Source organism: Glycine max, chromosome 11 (assembly GCF_000004515.6).
Source record: "Glycine max cultivar Williams 82 chromosome 11, Glycine_max_v4.0, whole genome shotgun sequence".
NCBI lineage: Eukaryota > Viridiplantae > Streptophyta > Magnoliopsida > Fabales > Fabaceae > Glycine > Glycine max.
The window spans coordinates 1,981,120-2,005,243 of record NC_038247.2 but is presented as its reverse complement, the minus strand read 5'-3'; the positions used below and the strand labels follow the sequence as shown (position 1 = coordinate 2,005,243).

The following is a 24,124-nucleotide window of genomic DNA, read 5'->3' as shown; positions in this document are numbered from 1 at the left end:
CCTTAGATCGATATAATACAAATGCTTGTCGTAATCTTCTTAAGTACATAAGTCAAACATATATACCTCTTTGAAATCACCGAATATGATAGTATTTGTTTAGAATTATGATTTTCCCAATGTATTGGATCGAATACATCCATAAAGGTCGTCTCTAAGTAGGGAAATATTATATTTTCGGAAGCATATATAATAATTTCTCCTAGAAGCTAGCACAAGTTTAGATATTCTTAATTAGCTAGATTTCTTGACCATTAATTAGAACTGTCCAAAATCACATTTCTTTGACAAAAGTACATGCATGAAATTCAATTATAATATAAAGAAATTTTAGTGACGAAAAACCCATGACTATACAAGAAGATCGACGTTGCTCATATATTTCTCATGAGAAGACAGATTTATTTGGTACGTCACAAAGGCAATGGTTAAAACTTAAAAGGATTCTAGAGACAGTCGTATCGCGAGGCCTTCTTCATGTATAAATTCTAATGAGATTAAAGCGTTCTAAACCTCTAATTAACGAGAGCAAGAAAGATAGACGAGTACTAGCTAGTGAATGTTTGAAGATGTACCTTTATGATGAATTGGCCATAGAAAGTATAGGTAATTCTCACGCACAGATTATGTCAAATGTGTTTTGTTTCTAAAGACAGTCCCAGCTGGTTTCTCAATACAAATAATCACCGACAGTTCTCAGATACTAATCACATCTGGTTGTAAAATAGAGCGTAACCTGATACCATTTTTTCACGATGTTCTTGAACTTGTCTGTGTGTTGTGTCTAATGTAACCAAATTAGCGACCAAACCAACAACGGTTAGCGGGCATTTGGGTTAATTGTTATACCACTGTCTGGAGAGGACACGACATCTCCTTCCAAACTTTTTACAACTACAAGAGGAGAGGTTATAAAGAAAAGGATAAAAAAGTGTGGGATGAAATTAGTGACACAATGCATGAATAGATAAAGATAAAGAGTTAAAAAAAGTGTTATAACTTTTAAGAGACTTTTTTTGCCTATTTTAATTTATCTGTTATGGTTTCTGAAATATGCCTTTGAAAGCTTTTAATTTCTTTATTTGGTGAAATCCTATGTTAGCCTTCTTTACAAGAGGATATTGACAAGAAAGTGTAGAGTCTCTGATTTCTCAATGCAAATAATTAATTGCTGTGGTGAGCTTTTCTGAAGCTAAGCATCTCTGGCAGTAGAATAGAGCATAAGCAATATTTTTAAACCAAGTTCATTGACTTTGTGTCTAATATCATCAATATTGGCGACCACAATAACCAATAGACGATAGCGGGCATCACCATGCAACTACCTTAATTTACGTGATAATTTTTTACCTTGATAATATTTTCTACCCAGCTAGGCACTAGCTGCATATATACCTTGATATAGTCGAGGATAATATCCCTATAGTCATCGTTGACACCCACCCATGTACTACTCCACAGTACTATATAACCAAATGGATATAGCCTTGTTACTAGCAATCTAAGAACCAGCAATTTTCTGTTTCTTAATTCACCAAGATGGAACTTGCATTGCCTCTTGCTCTTGCTCTTATTTTCGTGCTAATTAGTATATACCCAACTTCAGCACACCAAAATACAGAATTCGTGAATGCAAAAGAGGAACTCGATGTTCCAAGCAGCTTATTGACTTACATTGTTCGTGTTAAAAAGCCTCAAAGTCAGGGTGATGATTCTCTTCAGTATAAGGACTTGCATAGTTGGTACCATTCACTTCTACCAGCTAGTACAAAAACTGATCAGAACCAACAACGCATTACTTTCTCATACCGCAACGTGGTGGATGGATTCGCCGTGAAATTGAACCCAGAAGAAGCCAAAGCTCTTCAAGAGAAAGAGGAGGTTGTGTCAGCCCGTCCCGAAAGGACATTTTCTTTGCACACAACTCACACTCCAAGCTTCTTGGGGTTGCAACAAGGACTAGGACTATGGACCAATTCCAATTTTGGCAAAGGCATCATAATTGGAATTCTGGACACAGGCATAACCCCTGACCACCTTTCCTTCAATGATGAAGGAATGCCACTTCCACCGGCAAAATGGAGTGGCCACTGTGAATTCACAGGGGAGAAAACTTGCAACAACAAGCTCATTGGTGCAAGAAATTTCGTGAAAAACCCAAACTCAACCCTTCCACTGGATGATGTTGGTCATGGGACCCACACAGCCAGCACAGCCGCAGGAAGATTTGTCCAGGGTGCTAGTGTCTTTGGCAATGCTAAGGGTACTGCAGTTGGCATGGCACCTGATGCGCACTTAGCAATTTACAAGGTTTGTGACCTCTTTGGTTGTTCCGAAAGTGCAATACTAGCTGGAATGGACACTGCCATTCAAGATGGTGTAGATATACTTTCTCTCTCACTTGGAGGACCCCCTGCTCCTTTCTTTGATGACCCAATTGCACTTGGTGCATTCAGTGCAATTCAAAAGGGTATTTTTGTTAGTTGTTCAGCTGCTAACGCTGGCCCTTTTTATTCCTCTTTGTCTAATGAGGCTCCGTGGATTCTCACTGTTGGTGCCAGCACCATTGACAGAAGAATAGTAGCAGCAGCAAAACTTGGCAACGGGGAAGCATTTAACGGGGAATCGGTGTTCCAACCCAACAACTTCACGTCCACGTTACTACCACTTGTCTATGCAGGTGCAAATGGAAATGACTCTTCTACCTTTTGTGCCCCGGGATCCTTACAGAGCATGGATGTGAAGGGAAAGGTAGTGTTGTGTGAGATAGGTGGATTCGTTAGAAGAGTAGACAAAGGACAAGAAGTTAAGAGCGCTGGTGGTGCAGCCATGATCCTCATGAACTCACCAATTGAAGACTTCAATCCCTTTGCTGATGTTCACGTTCTTCCTGCTACACACGTGAGTTACAAGGCTGGGTTAGCCATCAAAAATTACATAAACTCAACATCAACGCCAACAGCTACAATTTTGTTCCAAGGAACCGTTATTGGAAATCCACATGCACCCGCAGTTACTTCCTTTTCCTCAAGAGGTCCAAGTTTGGAAAGCCCCGGAATTCTGAAGCCAGACATCATTGGACCGGGACAGAACATTCTAGCTGCATGGCCTTTGTCATTGGACAACAATCTTCCTCCATTCAACATCATTTCTGGCACCTCAATGTCTTGTCCTCATCTCAGTGGCATTGCTGCTTTGCTGAAAAACTCTCATCCAGATTGGTCTCCAGCTGCAATAAAATCAGCAATCATGACAAGTGCTAACACTGTGAATCTTGGAGGGAAGCCTATATTGGAACAAAGGCTTCTACCAGCTGATGTGTTTGCCACTGGTGCTGGACATGTTAACCCTTTGAAGGCCAATGATCCAGGCCTTGTTTATGATCTTCAACCAACTGATTACATTCCTTATTTGTGTGGTTTGAACTACACAGACAAAGAAGTTGGATTCATCTTGAACCAGAAAGTGAAGTGCTTGGAGGTGAAAAGCATAGCGGAAGCACAACTCAATTATCCCTCGTTTTCTATTCGGTTGGGGTCTAGTTCACAGTTCTACACCAGAACACTCACAAATGTTGGACCCGCCAACATAACCTACTCTGTGGAAGTTGATGCGCCTTCGGCTGTAAGCATAAGCATAAGCCCTGCAGAGATAGCATTCACGGAGGTGAAGCAGAAGGTTTCATACTCGGTTGGGTTTTATCCTGAAGGGAAAAACAATAGAAGGAAACACCCGTTTGCTCAGGGATCTATCAAGTGGGTATCTAGCAACGGCAAGTATTCTGTTAGCATCCCTATAGCTGTCATCTTCCTGTGAAAATTTGGACAAGTTGGAGCATCATGTTGTTTTGTATTAAAGGAATAAGATTGGAACCACAACTCTCCAAACGAGCCGTACAATGGCATCTGGGAGCTTGTTTTACTTTCTTAAATGTTCATCTCAACTGTAACTCTCTTAATCATGTGAAATTATTAGTCTTAAATAACATGTATGGTTGACTGATATTCATGCCCCTTTACCGAGTTTTTGATGAAAATAAAAAATTACTCACCTAAAAGGTGTAGTATGAAAATTATTTACATAGATAATTTTTTTTATATTTGTTATATTTTAAACCCGGATGTATAAAAAGTAATTTTATATATTGATTATGTTTGTAATGTAAGAAATCACTTTTTTATAATGATTATAACTTCAACCAATGTTAATAAAATAGAATCACTCATGGAATGTGAATAGTTTTCATGCTACGCATATAATTTTTTTTTACCTTTTTCTTAAAAAAGAAGTCCCCTTATCCATGAATTAATTATTTCATGTCATATTTATGTTTGGAATAACATCTATTAGCAATATCTTACATAGATCTCATACTTCAAAAGATTAGTTTAGAAATCTCAATCAAAGACACCATGCATTAAAAAAAAAAACAAAGCTCATATAACTAATTGATTTTCTCTTTTTTAGTGTTTATGTTTAATTAATTAGAAAAAAGAGACTCTAGGTAGAACCAATCAAGTCTTATTTTGTTCAACCAAGTTTAGAAGAGATTATTTTTCTGTAGGACAAATGAGTTTTGGTCTTACACCAGCACAGCAAGGCGAGATCAACAAAGCCTATGTACCTTCTTTAGCTGGGAAAATACACTGATTAAGGCTTTATTGAGTTGCAGCAACGATTTTAAATAGTTACATACCGGTTTGAACTTTGAACCAGTTTAGAGGATAGATGCTCGTCTATTAATTAGCTACACATTGTAGCTTCCAAAAATTTACAAACTTTGCATCTCAATTTTGTAACACTAGTAAATGGCAAATAGAATTACTTCGAAAAGGGGTATAGTATATTTATCCACAATATATGCATTGTTAAAGTTGGCTAGTTAATGGGTGTTTCATCATGTGCAAATGTAAGACTCAAACCCGGTTTCAATGTTTTGAGAAAACATAACAAACCATAAAGCCAGGAAACAAGTAGACTAGTTAATGTTATTTACATCTTTTCTACAGATTTCGAGTATCAAATTTTGGCCCATAGACGATCACATGCAATTCAACAAACTTCAGACGAATCAAACCTACAAAAACAGTGCACATAGATGGAAAATGTTCTATGCCAGAAAAATGAAACCACACCAGCACATAAAAATATGAAATGCAGATTTCAATATCATCAAGGCCCCAACAATCTCAAAGCATTAATAAAATTGAAGACAATAGAAATTCTTACTCTCATTAAACCAATATCAGCATCTTTGCTTCAATTTTCCAGTGGGGAAAAATGCTAGTTTAGCATAGGGATAGGGGGCATATTATATATACACACAAGTATGTTTTGGTCAATCTAACTCTAATCCAAATCTAAATTTTGTACAATTGGTAAACAAACCTCAAATTAACTGGAATTGAATCGCATTAATATGAAGTACTGATTTTAGTCAATTACAATTAACTTCCATTTCATCTTTGCTATACATAACAGGAAAGGGGCCTCCTTGCAGATGATGACACCACAACACAAGTGCAAAATTTAGCTGACAAAAAGTTAACATGTTCACTCATTGGAGGAGCAGTTATATCCATGGCAAAGATGAATGATGGATCTTCCCATGAGAGTTGCTCCTGTCTCTATCAACCCCCGTCTTCCATATTCCTGCAAAATACATCCTAGCTATGAAATCACTGAAGTGACTGAACACTACTTACGATTTGGAATTTGGTAAAAGGAAAGATCTTCACCTATCATCATCATGTGAATTACTTCTCAACAATTCCAGTTGTTTGCAAGATGATTTAGTTGCCTGAAAGAATTTTGATGGCTTGATTATGGTTTCCCATGACTGTGATAGATATATGTCTAGATAAATAAAAAATAAAAAATTGTGAAATGATATTGATCTCAATACTGACACTGGTGCATAACTGTTTCCTGCATCTGCTATGAACCTCCAGGTATTCCTCATAGGACTACAACCAACACAACATACACACAATCAAAATTAGCAGCAGAAACAAATACAGCTATACCAATTATATAAGTGTGCAGAACTCAAACAACAAAAATCCTTTCTATGGTAAGCCTCAGGCAACAAATTTTGATCAATAGCTCCAAGACCTAAATCTTTCTAGGAATTCGATATCCAGTAAAGGTGCAGCAGGAGGCTTCCATGTCTTCTTCGGGATAACAAGGGGAGGAAGAATTTGAAGGGCCACAACAGAGAAGAGATTCCTATAAATAAGAAATTAAAACTGGGAAATTCTCACTTCTAGAACATCAATTTAACAAAAGAACTCAAACACACCAAAATTCAAATAAGCAAGTATAATAATGAGGGTTGCAGCAGGACAGGTAAAATGTGGAGAACTTGCTTGTTCAGCCTTCACATGCTTTTTAGCTGTCCAATGATCCAATCCAAATGAAAAATTGATCCAATCTATATTAGAGCAGTATCCTCAAAAACCAGTATTAAGAAATACTCATTTATTGTGATTATAATTACAGAGCAAAGCCATAATATTATTTTTTTTCTTCTAAATATTCTTCACAAATCAGGAGGCTGACTAAATGGCGATTCTATATATCATTCTAACTGCATAAATAGACATTAGTAAGAGTTTCCTCCAGGTTAAGACCATGTGAAATATAGCACCTCTTTTCAGGACAAAAAACCTCTAATATTGGCTGACTTTGTCAAATCATATGATTGTAGGAATTCCCTAAGAAGATTCTCAAGGGCAACAAAACAACATCTAGAAATAAAAAAGGACAAAAAACAAAATAATTGATTAGAGGAGGAAAGATAAATTCCCAGTACCATGTCAAGAAAATCATCCTCAGTTAGGGTACTAGCTAAAGGGCTTTCAGAAGACAGACCCCAAAAATCAGATTGAGAAGCCACATCCTTAGAACGCTTAATTCCTGACACTTGTGATGACTCAGAAGTAGTTGGCAATATTTCAGTGAACATTGTCCCACTGATTCTTTGGTTTGTTGAATGAAATTTATTTACTTCTGGTTGATTTTGGTAAAAACAAGAAAGAATAAGGCAGGGGCATTGGCCACAGCATATGCAATGGAGGAAAGTTACAGTCTTCATCTCCCATTGAACTTGGAGTACTCACATAATGCCCTTTCAAAGAAAATTCATCCCTTGATAAACTGCAAAAGAAAAAACCAATACACAGCAAGCCTCCTCTAAATGCAGATGAAAACACAATATTTTACCTCTGCAAAATTTACCTGGTCAGCAGGCCATCCGTGTCATTCTTACCGTCAAGAAGTTTGCAAAGAGCTAGACCAATGTCTGGAGATAACTCCTAGAAAAGGCACTCAACTCGGTCACATTATATATGCAGAAATTTCAAAGGTCCAAGAGGAAAAATAAGAGAAAACCTGGCAATCTCTGCTAATTTTGACAGGCTTATAATCATTCAATGGATTCTTGAGATGTAGAGTCTTGTGGAAAGGCAAATCATTCAAACACAGCCATTTGACCTTAAAACTGCGACCCCAAGGATTACTTTTACCAGTTCCCTCACTCCAAGCATTGTCTCTCCCCCTTCCAATGGAGGTCATCATTTGTGCATACCCTTGGAAGGAACCACTCATGTTGACACTGAATATAAGGATTACACTGCCTGAATTCTGCAAATATGCAAATAATTCTCAAGAAAGTTCTTTTTGTCTTATTGTAATTCATTTCCTAATTCTGGACAGGCACTAAATTGTAGAACAGTTTCAAGAATATATAAATATAATTTGAGATCAGAAAAAGAGGTTTCTTACATGATAAGCTTCTTGTAGAATCGGTTCATTCATGATTTGAGTAGCCCAAATTCCTTTCTCAATCGACAAATGGATGTTTTGATGGTTCAAACTCTTGATGACAAAGTATTTTGTATTGTGACATTTTTCCACTCCAATTCCTGCTGGATGCCCTATCTGACCATGAGAATGTCCCCCTTTATCTGCCCTAGTTGGATTAATGTTTTCTTTAAACTTGTAACCTGAGCTCTCTAACAAAAGGTTTAAAACAAAGTCAGAAATCAAAATAGGAAAAAAATTAAATCTTAATGCAAAAGAAAAATGAAAAGAAAAAAGCTCACATGCATATATTTATGTTAATAGAGATGTACATGCATCTATGAAATGTTTTTGAGTATGTGATCAACACCCTATTCCTTGCTCCACTATCATTGCTGAAGTCATGATCATCTGGACACACTACAAGAAAATTTTGCTAATTAAGGGTATGTTTTGCCATTTTGAATTTCTGCGATTTGATGGATTGAGAAGGTGGTTCACCATTGGAAGTAAACTAAACAGCAGAAGGGAGGGACTGGGCTGGAGGGATATGCATTACCCCTCCATACATGCCCAACAAATGTGTTTTGATTAGAAAATTGTGACTTTACTTTTTTTTTGCCAATCACTTTATTTGGAATGTTTTGTAATTCTGCATTTATAACTTTTCTAATTCCATTTCTTCCCCCGCAATGTAAGCTCCTTAATTCACATGATACGCATGTGACAAGAGAAACATTATCAAAACCTGGATCATCTGAATTTCCAATGTCATTCCTCCATTCAGTGACTGATGAATCAACTACTGATGCATTTTCCTTTGCACTATCAGAAGACATATCCGAATTGATCTGTCATGAAATTATGATAGTTAATATCAGAGTGCAAGTAGACATTACAACCACCCAATACCAAAAAAAAAAAGGAAGGAAACGGTAAAACAATTATGCAGAGAACCTGTATTGCAACAACAATTTTGATAAATAACTGTTTTTCTAAACTTAGTAAGATAGTTTTAAAAAAAAAAAAAAACAGATAACACATGTTAACAAAGACTAGGATTATGTTTGTTGTAGGTAAAATCAACAACAAACTATCACTCTGCTTCTGCCGGTGTCATGGCAAAATCAACATCTTAACAACCACTAGGATTATGTTTGGGGGCGAAAATTGTATGGATTAAATTTACCAAGAAACATATTCTTTAACCTAAGTTGCCAAAACAACCACATACATGTTCTTAGGTATTTACATGTATTAAAATAATTAATTTAAGAGAGGATAGAGAATCTGTCTGAATAATCTCGTTATTTCTCTCCCCACACTCAAGAACACAGTTAATTAATTAATAGGTATTACAATTAATTACAGCATGAATTAGAAAAGTCGAAGCAAAGATAAGCAACATATCCCCGCAGTGTGAAGTAAACGAAGAATAACATAACCTAGCAACAGTTGAGAAGCTAATGAATGCTTAAAGTGAAAGCAGAGCTACTGAATCGTGATTCAACACATTCATTACGGTATAAAGAGGAAAAAATTAGGATTCGAAGTTTGAAGACTCACAAAAGAGAAGAGTATCGGAGGCGTCGCTGGTGGTAGTGAGTGGGGGTAGCTGCCGCGTTATCCATATCTATCGCTAAAATGAGTAATGCCCATGCTGAACTGCCTTTCCTTTCTTTTTGGAAGTCTAACTTATGATTATATATTCTCACTCCTTTTTTTTTATTTCTTTATCCATTTATTCCAAATTAAATGATTGTATTATTATTATTATATTTTAAATCTCTAAGAAATACTTATAGTTACAAATAATAAATGTGATGAATTATTTGTAATCAACCTACGATTGTTTTAATTTTTTGAAATAAAAATAGAATGTAACTCTCTCTCTCTATATATATATATATATTAGTTTTCATTATTATTTAATATAAATAATTTAAAATATAATTTTTTAAAAATGAACTCAAACATGGATTGAGATCAAGTTACTTGAGCTACAACTTTTAAATAAGGGATATCCTAGTTAGTCCTTAGTTTCATGGGAAAGTGGCATAGGTCCTGCACGATAGGAAAGTTTTTTCAGCATTTTGATATATCTGTTACTCAATGGGCAGCACTTCCCTCGCAGTTCTGGCGCAGCCACTGCGGTGCTCAACGATTCTATCTCTCTGCTGCTTCAATTTGTCGCGGTAGTCGACGGTCGCCACTGCGATGCGGCGTCATTGTGACGCCAGTTACAGCAAACCCCGTGGGTTTCAAAGACAACACCAAGACCAAATCATCAAAGAACATGTTTTAATTAATAAATCTAAAAAGTGAAATCTGAGTAACAGTGTTTGTGACGATGGCCAAGCAGCCCAAGCTGTCAGCCTTCACGGTGCTGTACTTTAAAAAAAAAACTCGGTTCAAGGAGATCTCACTGCGTTGCCGCCAAAAATAACCAACCCAAAAGATGGGGATGTGCGGTCACGGTTGTCGCACCCAACTAATCTGCGGCCACACCCAACTCTTCAGTTTCGCGACCAGGATTCGCGTCAGATCCGCACTCCGTTCAGAAAACGGTCTTGATGTTGACGTCGATTTGCGGAATGTCACTGCACGAGCGCTGCGACGAAAAGCAAGACGGTAAGGGGAGAGGGTGCCGCCGGAACGTCGTGCAAGGAGGCGGCGCAGTGTCGCGGATGGTAAAGTTTAGTAACGAACTAATTATAAAAAGTGTTCGCCTACGGTTGGGATCAGTTTATCACATCCAATCTGTGCCTTTTATTTTTATGAGCTTATATCCAACGCTCGAAAATTCTTTTGCATGATGCAGGATCTACATGCTATAACCCGTCTAGTTTTATGTACTCAAATCAATATCATTGAATTTGGATTGATCCAAATCTATGTCCACCCCTAGTCACTTCACTTAGTTGGATTATTCTGATATTATATCATGATCCCGCACGTAAAATTTTAGCTAAATAGTATATATGTAGTTAGGTAATGTTAGTGTTGATATGAATATAAAAAAAAATAAAAATCTTAGAGTTGATATTTATTTTATAAGAATCAAATTCAAGTATTAAAAAGTTTATAATAACTTGCGAACTATTCAATTGATTTAGTTAGATTCAAGTTAATATTTACTGACATCTTAAAATAGATTTAATTATATAATTATCCTCTTAATTATTTATAAAAGTTCAATTGAGTCATCAAATTATTAAAACATTACAATCATATTATTCATGTCAATTTCATTAATTTGATTGACGAATAGATTACAAAGAATTTTTTATATCAATTGTATTAATAATTGATGTAAAAAAAGATATTTTTGCATCAAGTCAATGTAAAAATGATATTCGTGTATAAATCTCACCTTTTGTCACATTTTTACATTAGTCGTATTAGCAACCGTTGTAAAAATTGTATTGTTTTTGATTCATTTACAAAACTTTTGTTAATCAAAATGTTATCTCGTTGGTTATTAAGGGAGCCGATTAAAAAGTTGGGGTTCTTTCATCACTTCATTCCAAACCCTAGCGAACTATCCATCGCTCCCGCTCCCAAAGTTCACATTGGCGCCCGACGCAGCTGAGTTCGTAACAACGTTGTTAATGACTTCATTCCCAACCCCAGTGAACTATCAACCGCTCCCAAAGTTCACATTGGCGCCCGGGGCAGGCTCAGTTTGTCACCGCGTTACCACCGTTGCGTAGGGCTCGGGAAGCTCGGCATTTGGCCATTCTCGCTCTGTGTGTTTTTCTCTCTTTCCTCAAGCTTTGTTTTGCTTTGCTTTGGCCGTTTTCTCTTTGACCTAAGATCTAAAATTGTACTTTAATTCTGATATTTTGTTGGGTGAATTAACACGAATCCATTTTTTGGGTTGAATACCTGCCTGGAGGGTAGGTTCTTTGGCCTTGCATGGGAGAGAATCAATTTCACACAGCAGAAAAATATTGACTAGGATTTATAGATAGCCTTTACTTTCTTTAAATTGAATTTCTCAGGTGCAAAATAATTTACTACATTGAAGAATTCAGTTAGATACTAGCTATATCATTAACTGCCCCAAAACTCTCAAGCTATATAGTTTTATTTCTTAAGGCCACGTGTGGAGTAGGATTAAGAATAAGGTTACGTGGTAATTCCAGCATGCTTCTTAGAAAGGGCTAATTGGCAACCATGATCTTTGGATTGGAAATTTTGGCGAAGTCACAGTGCATAGCCATTACAAGACTCTCGTAAACAGAATGTGCTTTAAAAACTTGTGATCATAGGGAAGAATTTAGATGTACAGATATGCAAGGTGGGTAGTTTAGATGTATTTTCTATTATCAACTGCTTGGTCCTCCTTGGCCTTGGTGATTTAAAAAATGTGATATATGTTCTGTGAAAGAAAGATAGATAAAAGATAATGAAATAAAAAAGGGATTAAATATTGTAAAAGTATGTGAAAAGAATTGTTGAATTTATTTTCCCCTCACATTTCAAGTCTAGCTTAACAAACAAAACCTTGGAAATTGCAAAAACCTGGTTACCAACTTTTAGAAACAATATATATAGGAATACAATTTTTGCTATAACTTGTGGCTGAATAGCCTATTCATAATCCTATATTTTCTTTGCTGGAATCAAATTACCTGTACCAAAAGAAAAATTTCCTGTTTTTTTGTTCATTTTCTTTGCCCCTCAATTAAAAAAAAGCACATTAGTAGAAATAACTTATAAAAAAATGAGTGGCATCTTTCCCTCATGTTATGTTCATGCTAGCTGTTGTAAATTATGTTTGTTACTTATCCATTATATAAATAGGATATTAACCTGTAATTAATTATTTTTGTCTAATCAGGTACACATGGATGATTCATTAGACATCACTCCTTCACAAGCTGAGTCAAATTCTCAGTCTACAAAAAAAAGGGTTAGAGGTCCCACATGCTTGAAGAAGTTAAGACTCAAACGTGTTAGAGATCAGAAGATATCAGTTGAGTTTGATCAATCGACTGGCAATGCTAAAGGGCCAAACAGGAGAGAGTTCAACAATTATGTGGCTTTCCTTGCTCGAAGCAAGGTTAGTATTCTACATGAGGATTGGGATCATGTAGAGGAGAGCGAGAAGAATATGATTTGGCAAACTATCATGGTACTTCACTTTTACCCTCCATGTTTGTATCATTGTATTTAACCATGAAATTATGAAACACTAACTCCTCAATTTTTTCGTGTAATGTAGCACAATTATGACGTTCCAAATTCCAAGTTCCTCAAGAAGAAACTAATTTCATATGCTGGTCAACGTTGGAGGGGATTTAAGACACAGCTCTCTAGCTTTTACATATATGGGAAGTACAAAGACAAATCTCCTTGTGATAAGTATACATTCCTCAAGAAGGATACGTGGCAAAGATTTGTTGAGAGTCGATTGGACCCCGCCTTTCAGGTTAATTACTTGGACTTGTAGTTTTTTACTTAGCCAACATTTTTTTTTTACTGAATTGAGTGGTTTTGTTATTATTTATAACAGGAGAAAAGGAAAAAGGCACAAGAGGTCCAAGCAAATAATCTCTACCCTCACACATTGTCTTGTGGGGGCTATCAGAAGCTTGAGGAGAACATGATGCAAGAAAAGGCAAAAAAAGTTCAAGAAGCATCCCAGTTAGATCATTCGTTAGTTATTGTTGAACCTCCATCTCCACTCAAACGCCATGAAAAATGGAAGAGAGCCCGACAAAAGAAATCGGGAGATTATATTAATGAAGAATCACGCATTATTGCTGAAAAGATTGTGAGTAAATATTCTATTCTACTTGTAACTTATGCTTGCACATTCTTACACCTGCTTATGAATTATATGTTGTAGGATTCTCTCGTTGAACAGAGCACGCAAGGATCTTTTCTTCCACTTGGACGTGAAGATATTTTGACTGTTGCCATTGGACAACCAGAGCATCCTGGTCGTGTACGTGGTGCTGGTCGAGGTGTGGGCATTAGGCAATACTTCGGACCACCTTCCCGCAATCCTCTTAGCATGGAAGATTTGGAGGTCATTACACAGAAGATACAAGAGCAGGTTACTAAGCAGCTTAGTGAGCAGTTAGAGCACAAGCTCAAAGCAGATCTTTCACAACAGTTCCAACAACAAGTGAGACAAGAGTTGGCATCTCTAGGTCTTCTTCAACAAAATACAAATATCGAGCCAGCTCCTCATTCTCCTATACATGTGAGCACAAAGGGAAATGATGCTACTCCTGATCCATTGGTGGAGGACAATCACACTAATATCCGTGATCAGTGTGAGTTGTATGTTGATGTTGATCCTCCACGTTTAGTGGCAATTGGCAAAGTGTACAATTTGGGGTCAACCATACACCACAAGACAATAGAGGATGACAATGTGAGGGTGGTGGTTGAAGAGGTTCGAGATGCAGAGGCTCGAGTTCCTCTACCCACTGATGAGGTTCATACAGTGGGACAAGCCCCCAATCAATTCATTCAGTGGCCAAGAAGACTTGTGAAGTCTATGTCAGCCAAGGTATTCACAATCAATTGTTTACTTATGGCTTTCTCTATTTACAATTGCAATGACCTAACCGTGTTTACTAATATTGTTTTATCTTTGTTGTTTAGGCTGTTGTCGAATCTAGCAAAGATGCTCCACACAAAAGGTTGGAACCTCAACTTGATCCGCTCGAACGCTTGTTGATAATAGTAAGCAAAATTAGGAAGGATCATGTACAACTACCTTGGGATCCGGATGTACTAAGCAAGCCCTCTACCATGCCATTTTATATCTATCGGAGGGATATTTTCAGATTATGTATGGGTAGCGAGATGCCAAACATCTCAATTATGCAATTGTGGTTGATGTAAGTACATTTGATTTGTAAATCAGTCAACTAATTAAGTATCAAACTATTATAATTAATATTTATTTCAATATCTTAGGTATCTGCATAACTTATGTACTGATAAGGGGAATGCACATATCTATGGATTCATGGACCCGCAATCCATTCAAAGTGTTGGGAATAATGCAACAGAAGTTCAGGGCTACTTGCAGAGTAGGTTACATGAAAGCAAAAAACAATGTTACCTAGCACCTTACTTGCATTCGTAAGTATAAGTTTAAGGGTTATTTCAAATTATGTGTCACTAGTCACTAATTGTTCTCCAATGCAGGGACCACTGGCAATTGCTTATTATTTGTCCTAAGCAAAATGTTGTGGTGTTATTGTGTTCATTGCACAAGAAGACGATCAACAGAGAAATGAAAACTACAGTTGATTTGTAAGCCTTTATTTCTAATACATTTGTTTTCTGATATGTATTATAACTCTGAAACCTAAAATGTAATTTGCATTATTATTTTTTTATGATAGAGCTATGGACGAATATCAAAGGTTGGTGGGTTCACAGTCAAGATCTAGAAGGAAGAAGCCTACATGGATTTTGCCCCGTGTAAGTAATTTATAACCCAACAAATCAATTATTATTAATAATACTTTAATAGTTACTAATTATAATAAAATTCAATATTCATTTGTAGTGTCAAACACAAACTGAGGGTTATGAGTGTGGGTATTATGTCATGAAGCAAATGCTCACTGTTGTCACAGTAGATATTGTTGATTCATGGAAGAAGGTAATACAATTTTCAACGAGTTAACTTCATTATGTTTTGTTTTAGCTCATGAGCTAATATTTTATTGTATGTTATTTGAACTTGCAGATCTTCAACAGTTCGGGTCCATTCCCTGAGGAGGATATTGCAGACATTCAACAACGTTGGGCAGCATTTTTACTTCAAATTAGTAATTTGTAAAGTTGTTTGTTTAGAATGTTTACTTTAGATTCAAATAGAACATTTGTCTTTATACTAAGTTAAGAAAATATATTAGGTTATGATCAACCTGTTTATGCTGTGTCTGTGGTTGTTGTGTGTGTCTATTTTTCAAATTACAGGGAGGGAAAAAGATAAAATTTATCATATATTTTTAAAACATGACTTTTTTATATTGGTTATTTTTATGATTGATGTAGAAAGCTAAGATTTTACATCTGATATTTTCATGACTGATTTCGAAAGTTTTAAGGGTTATTTTTACATCTGTTAGTGTTTGATGTAGAAAGTTGTGACATTCTATACGGCCTGTATTTAATAACAATTGTACAATGTAAAAAGTCATTTTAACTGATGTAAAAAGTCCTCTCTTCGCTAATTTAAAATGGTCTGTATTTTGTAAAGAGTAAACCATCAAATGGATCTTTGAATTATTACTCTCTTAAATGATCTTTAAAGTAAGAAAAACTACTTAAGTAGTCTAAGAATTATAAGAAATAATGCTAAATAGTCTATTCACACATATTAGAAAAAATCCTTCAGAGATCGTGATATATATATTTGATTGATACAGTTGAATTAGCTCAATATAAAAAATAGTTTAAATGAACTCAAAAATTTAATTTACAAAAACGAGACATGAAGGAGTAAAGGACTTCAACTTGATATGAATAATGATCATGAACGCCGTGTTATATGATAAAATCAAGAAACAAACTCAAACAAGAATAATATCAATAGTATTTAATAAAGGATAAAACAAACTTAGCATGAAGATTGATGAGGCCACACCGACATCCATGACCTATTTTATTAGTACAACCCATAAGAACTAAGTTCATAAGACAAGCAAACAAATACAAATGTGATCAATTTGGGAGACCTTCCTGATCCTTCCTGAATAGTTTGTGGTGAATATGCTGAGCAAAAGTGCGAGGTGGAAAGCGTGCTGGCTCTGTCTCAGTGACAAGCTCGGGAAGTGGCTGCAGGATGATCTTCTCCTTGGGGGGTTCACAGAACATTGCCCACGATATTCTAACCTTTTCCTTGTTGACCAAACCCCGATGAAGAATGCTCTTGTACTTGCCGTTGCTCAGGATCTCAATGGTGTCACCAATGTGCATGAGAATGGAATTGGGGACACATTTTGCTGTGAACCATTGGCCTTGGTAGAATAGCTGCAGACCTGGCACCATGTTATGAAGGAGGAAAGTGAGTGAACTGACATCGGTGTGGGCTTCAACTCCAAGAGCAAGTTCTGGCTGGGGACAAATAGGGTAGTAGTTGATCTTCAATTGAAGTAGAAGCTCTTCCATCCCACCAACTTCCTTCTCCAACCTCCCTCCTTCCAGACCCAATCCAATAGAGAGGGCCTCCAACATCTTGGTGGCAAGCCCCCTCAGTCTCTTTGCATACTCGCTTGTAACCTCACTGCATGCATGCATGTACCAACATCATTAAGAAAAAGGCTACACATGATTGAGATTGACATGGGTCAAGTAAACTTACATATAATCATCGGGTTTCTTGGGCCAGATGGAGAGGTCACGCTTGTCCTCAGGGAAAACAAGGTGGAAGAAGTAGTCTTCCCACTCGAGTTGGCCACTGGCATTGTTGGCCAGCTTGCTTCCATAGCCTTGAATCTTACCAGACTCCTGATCATTGGCGTACTTCTCCTTTTCCTCAACCGCCAGACCAAAGAACTCTTCCCCTGCTTTCTTCACTCGCTCTATCAGCTCATCCTGGATCCCATGGTTCACCAAGTTCATCACACCCCATTCCTCCGCCGCTTTCTTCAGCTTCTGGCGACACTTGCCTCGGACAACCTCGTCCTCCGAATCTATCTCTCTCAAGTCAATTGTGGGAACCTCTGGCCCTTCCTTCTTTTCCTCCTCGAACACGTTCCCTATGCTCTTCAACTCTTTTTCAGGCCTCACGTATTCCTTCGGGATACACTTTATCCCACTGCTCGCCAAGCTTTCAACTCTGGGAGCCACCGTACCCATGTCTTTCAACTCTCAACTGAAGACCCCATTCCAGTCCTTAGGGTATATATAATACTACTACGTACTAGTATGTAACACAACGTGATGTGTTGGTTATCACGTGCCTAGCTTCTCAAGCTCAGTTGACTGGAGGTTAAGCTCATGATCCGCACAGGACTCTGCCTAACCGTCCCCTTCTTTTCTATTCTATCAACCTTAATTAACTTCCCCTCAAACACTGCGTAAAATGGAAATGGATTTAAACACAAAAGATCATTGCGAGAGTTCATCATTATTTTACTTGCTTCGATCAAATCAATTCTACATTCAACCAATTTTGCCTCCTTCAATCAGAGAGGATTATGCTATTAGCATTCACCAGTATTCTTTTCCATTAATTTTAACTAATATTCAAGTAAAAATGACTGCGTCTTGGATTTCTTTCTTAATTTCACAAATATTGAAGTAGAGTAATTTGTTTCTGACCTTAAAATTATCTATTGAATTACATTGTCAATGTTTTTTTTTAATTAATTTCTTATTAAATTTATGTATGTTACATCTTACAATTATATTATTTTTCTTATTACAATATTTTTAATATGTAACTGTTAAAGATAAATTAATTTTTTAAAAAATGTATTCAATTTTTTTAAAGCTTAAGTTCAGTCTATATAACGATCTTTCCAAGCCCAATAATAAAACTAACTCAAAATCACCAGTGTTGACTGAAATTAAATTCATAGCAGGAACGCTAAGATACACTTTTGAACAAAAAAATATCATTGTCCATGAGAGGCCATGGGCTAGTGCTAGGAAATTCATACCACCTCTAACTCTTGTATACACTATCAATGTCATTGTGAAAAATAATTATTTAATACATATTACTTTTTGTGGGATTTCTACTAGCTTGTGTTTTAGACTGTTTTTTTAAGTACTCACTCACTTCTCGCGGTAGTTTTAACCTTACCTGAAATTCTACTAGCTTATGAGTTAGAGTGCTTTTTATTGTAATATTTATTTTATTTTCTATTATTTTACAATTAATACTATTTTATAGTATTATTTTGTGAGAGTTAGAAGTAATGTCTTTACCTAAGATTTGAAAAATGATCAAACATAACGTGACAATCTAATACACCTTTCTGGACCTGACCAAGTAATTGTTGACAACTCTGAGCCAACAGAGTCATACCAGCCCAATTGGCATGGCCTCGTCGCATGAGAAGGAGCCCAGCTTAGATTACTGATTACAACATACTTTAATTTCCCATGATTTCCATTATTTAGTTTTCATTAAAATAATTTATAAATAAATATTAAAAAGTAGATCTCTTTTGAGATCTATAAAAAATAATTTAAAATTTCAAAATAAAATTTATTATTGAAATAAAAAATTTAAAAAATCTTAAAAATAATATAGCACTACATAATTAAAAACCTAAAATAAAATCTCCTAGAGAAGCCTTTACAAGCTTCCATCCAGTCATACTCAGTCCACGTACATACACGCCTTTTCTTTGCGTGCGGTTACTTTACTGCATTCATTGCGGATTTTCTACATTCAACTCAAATAATTTCCTCCAGGAAATTAATGTCACCTCGACTAGAAAAAATAAACAAGGTAATCTCATGAGTAAAGACAACATTATTCTAATCAGAAAAATAAGCCAAATGCTAATTTAGGATACTGATAAAGAAAATAAAAAATTATTATTAAAAAACATATAAAGAAAAAGTAATACATTAAAAGGTTCACTTAATTTTCATTACTTAATTCTAACAAATACTTTGAAAAATATCATATTATTGTATAAAAAAAAATCATCTTATTAATTTTCCATAAAATGAAGTATCATGTTCCGACCAACTCAGGCAATTAAGTTCAACAACCGAACTTAGTGCGAACAAGCTAGAAAGATGATGGTCTTATTTTTAGAAAGTCAATAAGAGAGACACGGGTATTTTAAAACAGTTTCTATAAAGTAGTGTGGGAGGAATACAATTTCAAAAGAAATGCCACAAAGGTTAGTTGAATCGAACTCATATCAAATAAAAATCTAACAAATACTTCAATTAAATTTTTTGGTTCAGTTCATATGTATTTGAAATCTTTAACCTAATGATTTTTTTTTTATCAAACATGGTATAACTCCAACCTTCTTTATATGCGGGGTAACAGCCTACGACATACAACTATACAAGCATTAATGAACTTCTGGTATATTGTTCACACACTATTGTTTCGTATATTTTTTATAGATCTCATCAAAGATTCATAATGAACTTCTGGTATACAAGCATTAATGAACTATACAAGCATTAATGAACTTCTGGTATTTTTTTTTTATAGATCTCATCAAAGATTCATAATTATTTTTTATACAAATACAGATATCATGATCCACAAAATATAAATAATAAGTACAATATATTGAAAGCACATGTAAGAAAGAAGGGTTAAAATCTCTCTTCATTACAATAACTAATTTGAATGGATTTTCAAATTGCTGCTCGGTGGATGAAACTATGAAACTAGCTTGTCCGCACGTTCACCCAAAATATATACTTTTCCCCCTGCTCGCTTAAATATATGTTTCTTAAGCAAAAAATAAACAAAACTAAAATAAAATATTAGTATATTCATCGTGAGAGGGATCTGGTCCTAGGGATTTGTCTTGTCGACTACATACATATATATACCTTTGTCTAACCATATTGCTGCGGGGCAAAAAACAAAACAACAATATTAATTGTTGACTGTGGAGTCGATCGTGGGGATCACTAAGGCAAATTAAGACGTGCTGTAGGAAGTGTACTTCATATATAAAGGATACATGTACTTGTCAATCAGAATCGCATTGCATTCCTTCTCCTCTAATTAATTAAACGAACATAGCTATACACTATCGATCAGCTATTCAAAACTTAAGCATGGCCTCCATTCTTCAATTGTTGATGCTTTCTTTTACAATGATGTTCACGTTCATGGGAGAGCGAGCAGTAGCTGGGGGAATATTTCGACCCAGTCAGTGGGCTCTTGCCCATGCCACCTTTTATGGTGATGAGACTGCTTCTGCCACTATGGGTACGTATTTTATCTCAATTCCTCTTATTAATTAGTACCACTAGTCATTGAGCCATTTCAACATTCCTGTCGTCATTAATTAATTAAAGTGAAAATTGGATGGACTTTTATATATATATATATATATATAGGAGGAGCATGCGGATACGGAAATTTGTTTCAAAATGGTTACGGAACAGATACAGTGGCTTTAAGTTCGACCTTGTTCAACAATGGTTACGCGTGTGGAACTTGTTATCAGATAAAATGCTACCAATCCAGCGCATGCTACAAAAATGTGGCTTTCACCACAGTAACCGCCACCAATCTCTGCCCTCCTAATTGGTCTCAACCCTCAAACAATGGTGGCTGGTGCAATCCACCACGAGTGCATTTTGACATGTCAAAACCCGCCTTCATGAAAATCGCGCAGTGGAAAGCTGGCATCGTCCCAGTTATGTACCGCAGGTAGGTCTTTATTTTGTTAGCGTGAAGAATTGGAAACCACAGTCTCTTTCTTTCTCATTCTCTTTTTAATTATAAAACGCAGAGTGCCATGCATAAGGAAGGGAGGGCTTCGATTCTCTTTCCAAGGAAATGGGTACTGGCTATTGGTATACGTGAAGAACGTGGGAGGTGGAGGAGACATATCAAGCATGTCTGTGAAAGGAAGCAGAAGTGGATGGATTAGCATGAGCCACAACTGGGGGGCTTCTTATCAAGCATTTGCAACTCTGGGTGGCCAAGCTCTTTCTTTCAGAATCACTTCATACACCACCAGGGAGACTATTATTGCATGGAATGTTGCTCCTTCCAATTGGAACGTTCGACTAACTTATTCCACCACCGTTAACTTCCGCTAAACATATTCGAATTAGTGCGCAACCGCAACCACAGTGGCGGCCACTCCTTTCTAAAACTACCATAATACTAAGTGATTGTGTATGCTGCAAATGAGTTCTCCTCGTGCTAGATCGAGCAGCAGGTTCATGTAGCTAAATGTAAAGAAATTGTCACTTTTTGTTACTTTGGCAAGCTTAAACGTATCCAGTGAATTAAGTTCATCTTTCCATAAAGTTGTCACATAGCTGGAACTTTTGCAATAAAAACTAGTTACAAACTTACAATAATGGCTTAATCGATCTTAATTTACACGCTTAGTTAATTAACACGAGTACTTATTATATATACCTTGTATTATAATAAATATTTGAGCATGAACTAGTTTTTTTTGGTTGATTTTTTAGTGTGTGTCATAGGTTAGTTACAGTTTGTAATTTGTAGTGTACTTTTATGATTATTTGACACAGTAGTGTAGAATATTTTTAATTGAAAATATTGTAATCGTAGTCGTCATTATATATATAAGGTAACAAGGAATTCCATCTGTTGGTGGTTTTTCCATAATTATATTATATAACAATGCAAGAGTAATTCTTACTCGCTGAAAATATTGTTTTTCAAGAGCAGACGAAAATTTGATAATAAATCTTAATAAAAGTAGACTTCATCATAAGCTTCATTACGAAACTTATTCAAATTAAAGAAACACAATTTAATAAATTATACCTCTTTGTAAAGTATAATCAAGTAGACTTAATTAATATCTTCAATACTTACCGATCGATGAAAGCATGGTTTTCGGGGTTTTGTTTTTGTAATAAAAGGACTTATAATGATCTTCAAGCCGTCATGCAGCCCACCCAACTCTAACCAGTGGACCATCATATGGTTCATCTTTTCATACACCTTAATGACACATTGGGCTGGAGTTTAATAATAATGTATTTTTTTATATAAATTATAAGAACTAAAGGTAAGGTAAGGTGAGTATAAAAAATTTATAATAATTTACGCACTAATTCGATCAAATGAGCATAATTCCATCAAATGAATAATACTTCATTGGTCTTCAATATGTATGTGTTTGTTTCAATGATGTTATGCTCATCACTTCATTGTGTTTATTGTTTTTTTTTTTTAAACATGAGTTGAGTTTCATAATATTTATGTGAGAAAATTTAATCATACAAGTTTTACGTCTTAAATTAATAAATAAAAATGGGTTTAAAATTATGTCTCAAAATTAAAAATGATCTTATTTTACAAAAATCATTTTGTCTCACTTTCAAAATATAAAATACCAAGTTAAAATATGATGTTTAAAGAGCGTTAATTAAAAATTAGTGAAATAGGAGACATTTCAATACGTTTTTATGATACCAGTTGCCAATTAATCTTTATATGGTAAGTATTTAGTGTATTTAAAATTTTCAATTCATTAAATATATACTTATTTTATTTAATACTTTTTTTAATAAAATAATAGACAGATGTGTAACAAGATTTACAAGAGGGTATAACACTATTCGATACATAATAGAAAAACTAAGTTAAATTGTGAAACTTTCATTAAAATACTATCAAAATACAGGATGATGTATCGATGGAATATATTTTTGTTGAGGTGTATTTTAGAGGATAAAATGTATTTATAATTATTACTTTTTGTATTCTAGAGGTATTTGTGACTTTTATTTCACATAAAATTAATTCTCTCTTGTTATATCAATCAATTTTAGGGTAAAGTAATATTTACACTGACTTCATGCTTATTGATTAGAAATTAATAGTTGAGAATTGTGACAAAAATTAAATTGATATATTGCAAATTCTAAAATTAAATGCACTAGGCCTCAGCTAGTGATTAGAGATTTGAGTACTTTACACGAGCTCTTAGATTTTAACTTGTTATAATATTGTGGTAAAAAATAAATCTAAAATTAATTACAATATCAATCATTAACTTTTTATTTAATAATTATTATAGCACTTTTATTTTTGTATTGATTATTTACCTAAGTCAACATCCATATAGTTGGTATATGGATGGACACATAATTAGTAACATGTACACTAATATTGGAATGCCTACTTATAAGATACAACACAAGTGATAAGTAACTTTGTTTTTTTAAGTATGTGATAAAAGTTTGATATTATTTTCTTTAAATGATATTTTATTTTTTAAAAAAGATTAATCTGATCACTTTTAATTTCAAGTATATAAAAAAATATAACCAACAACAACAGATCAATCCTTCTTCAATGTCAATCGCCTCCATACCATAACCACCAGTCCACCACCCACCTATTCCTTAACCCCTTCGTTCTTGTCCCCGTCAAAAACTGAAACTTTGCATGTCTTTCGATAAGACCCTTGATTGGTTTTTGCAAATCTCTTTGATTTGTCACTTAATCCGCTAAAAGTCTGGAACAAATTTTGAATTTCATCCACCTCATTTTTTATTTTTTTTTATCTAGGATATAGTCAACAATGTCTAATAGTTTTCAACAGGTAGAAAACATAATAAAATAAAATAATAATAAAAAAGTTAAGAAACATTGATCGATGGTCAAAATGCTTAT

The 24,124-nt window shown here is 35.2% G+C and overlaps 5 protein-coding genes across 8 annotated transcripts; 3 read left to right on the top strand and 2 right to left on the bottom strand.

The window, feature by feature from the left end:
- The first annotated feature begins 1,539 nt into the window (after window positions 1-1,539).
- Window positions 1,540-3,816, top strand: LOC100799902 (subtilisin-like protease 3). The gene has a single exon (XM_003538670.3). The coding sequence runs from the start codon at window positions 1,540-1,542 to the stop codon at window positions 3,814-3,816; it is 2,277 nt and encodes a 758-aa protein (XP_003538718.1).
- A 1,578-nt stretch (window positions 3,817-5,394) lies between these two features.
- Window positions 5,395-10,549, bottom strand: LOC100799369 (30-kDa cleavage and polyadenylation specificity factor 30). Of its 4 annotated transcripts, XM_006590475.4 has the most exons (10): window positions 9,370-10,544; window positions 8,552-8,654; window positions 7,786-8,015; window positions 7,393-7,644; window positions 7,240-7,316; window positions 6,815-7,158; window positions 6,115-6,228; window positions 5,910-5,966; window positions 5,739-5,800; window positions 5,395-5,652 (listed from the first exon to the last, which is right to left on the bottom strand). In XM_006590475.4, the coding sequence occupies exons 2-6, from the start codon at window positions 8,640-8,642 to the stop codon at window positions 7,002-7,004; spliced, it is 807 nt and encodes a 268-aa protein (XP_006590538.1). In that variant the 5' UTR covers window positions 8,643-8,654; window positions 9,370-10,544; the 3' UTR covers window positions 5,395-5,652; window positions 5,739-5,800; window positions 5,910-5,966; window positions 6,115-6,228; window positions 6,815-7,001. The 4 variants fall into 4 exon arrangements, with proteins under 4 accessions (XP_006590538.1, XP_040862494.1, XP_006590537.1 ...); XM_041006560.1 differs by lacking the exon at window positions 6,115-6,228 and having other exon boundaries at window positions 7,786-8,006; window positions 9,370-10,549; XM_006590474.4 differs by having other exon boundaries at window positions 5,910-6,228.
- Window positions 10,550-11,230: 681 nt separating this feature from the next.
- LOC100798851 (uncharacterized) lies at window positions 11,231-15,800 on the top strand. The gene is made up of 11 exons (XM_003538668.5): window positions 11,231-11,552; window positions 12,650-12,943; window positions 13,034-13,240; window positions 13,325-13,585; window positions 13,661-14,332; window positions 14,428-14,666; window positions 14,746-14,913; window positions 14,980-15,087; window positions 15,180-15,258; window positions 15,347-15,442; window positions 15,530-15,800. Exons 2-11 carry the CDS (start codon window positions 12,656-12,658, stop codon window positions 15,620-15,622), a joined length of 2,211 nt encoding a protein of 736 aa, XP_003538716.1. The 5' UTR covers window positions 11,231-11,552; window positions 12,650-12,655; the 3' UTR covers window positions 15,623-15,800.
- A 561-nt stretch (window positions 15,801-16,361) lies between these two features.
- Window positions 16,362-17,664, bottom strand: ANS3 (leucoanthocyanidin dioxygenase). Its single transcript, NM_001253955.2, has 2 exons — window positions 17,150-17,664; window positions 16,362-17,071 (listed from the first exon to the last, which is right to left on the bottom strand). Exons 1-2 carry the CDS (start codon window positions 17,644-17,646, stop codon window positions 16,510-16,512), a joined length of 1,059 nt encoding a protein of 352 aa, NP_001240884.1. The 5' UTR covers window positions 17,647-17,664; the 3' UTR covers window positions 16,362-16,509.
- A 2,816-nt stretch (window positions 17,665-20,480) lies between these two features.
- On the top strand, window positions 20,481-21,855 carry LOC100798322 (expansin-A7). The gene is made up of 3 exons (XM_003538667.4): window positions 20,481-20,716; window positions 20,848-21,163; window positions 21,246-21,855. Exons 1-3 carry the CDS (start codon window positions 20,563-20,565, stop codon window positions 21,556-21,558), a joined length of 783 nt encoding a protein of 260 aa, XP_003538715.2. The 5' UTR covers window positions 20,481-20,562; the 3' UTR covers window positions 21,559-21,855.
- Window positions 21,856-24,124: the final 2,269 nt, after the last annotated feature.

Bases quoted from the DNA above. Each gene is read 5' to 3' on its own strand.
- LOC100799369 (XM_006590474.4), bottom strand. From the start codon at position 8,642: ATGTCTTCTGATAGTGCAAAGGAAAATGCATCAGTAGTTGATTCATCA. The intron at 8,016-8,551 runs GTTTTGATAATG...ACCTTTTGTTAG, and splicing joins TGGAAATTCAGATGATCCAG to AGAGCTCAGGTTACAAGTTT. The intron at 7,317-7,392 runs GTTTTCTCTTAT...TGCCTTTTCTAG, and splicing joins AAATTAGCAGAGATTGCCAG to GAGTTATCTCCAGACATTGG.
- ANS3 (NM_001253955.2), bottom strand. From the start codon at position 17,646: ATGGGTACGGTGGCTCCCAGAGTTGAAAGCTTGGCGAGCAGTGGGATA. The intron at 17,072-17,149 runs GTAAGTTTACTT...GCATGCATGCAG, and splicing joins AAGAAACCCGATGATTATAT to TGAGGTTACAAGCGAGTATG.
- LOC100799902 (XM_003538670.3), top strand. From the start codon at position 1,540: ATGGAACTTGCATTGCCTCTTGCTCTTGCTCTTATTTTCGTGCTAATT.
- LOC100798322 (XM_003538667.4), top strand. From the start codon at position 20,563: ATGGCCTCCATTCTTCAATTGTTGATGCTTTCTTTTACAATGATGTTC. The intron at 20,717-20,847 runs GTACGTATTTTA...ATATATATATAG, and splicing joins GACTGCTTCTGCCACTATGG to GAGGAGCATGCGGATACGGA. The intron at 21,164-21,245 runs GTAGGTCTTTAT...TATAAAACGCAG, and splicing joins GTCCCAGTTATGTACCGCAG to AGTGCCATGCATAAGGAAGG.
- LOC100798851 (XM_003538668.5), top strand. From the start codon at position 12,656: ATGGATGATTCATTAGACATCACTCCTTCACAAGCTGAGTCAAATTCT. The intron at 12,944-13,033 runs GTACTTCACTTT...CGTGTAATGTAG, and splicing joins TGATTTGGCAAACTATCATG to CACAATTATGACGTTCCAAA. The intron at 13,586-13,660 runs GTGAGTAAATAT...TATATGTTGTAG, and splicing joins GCATTATTGCTGAAAAGATT to GATTCTCTCGTTGAACAGAG.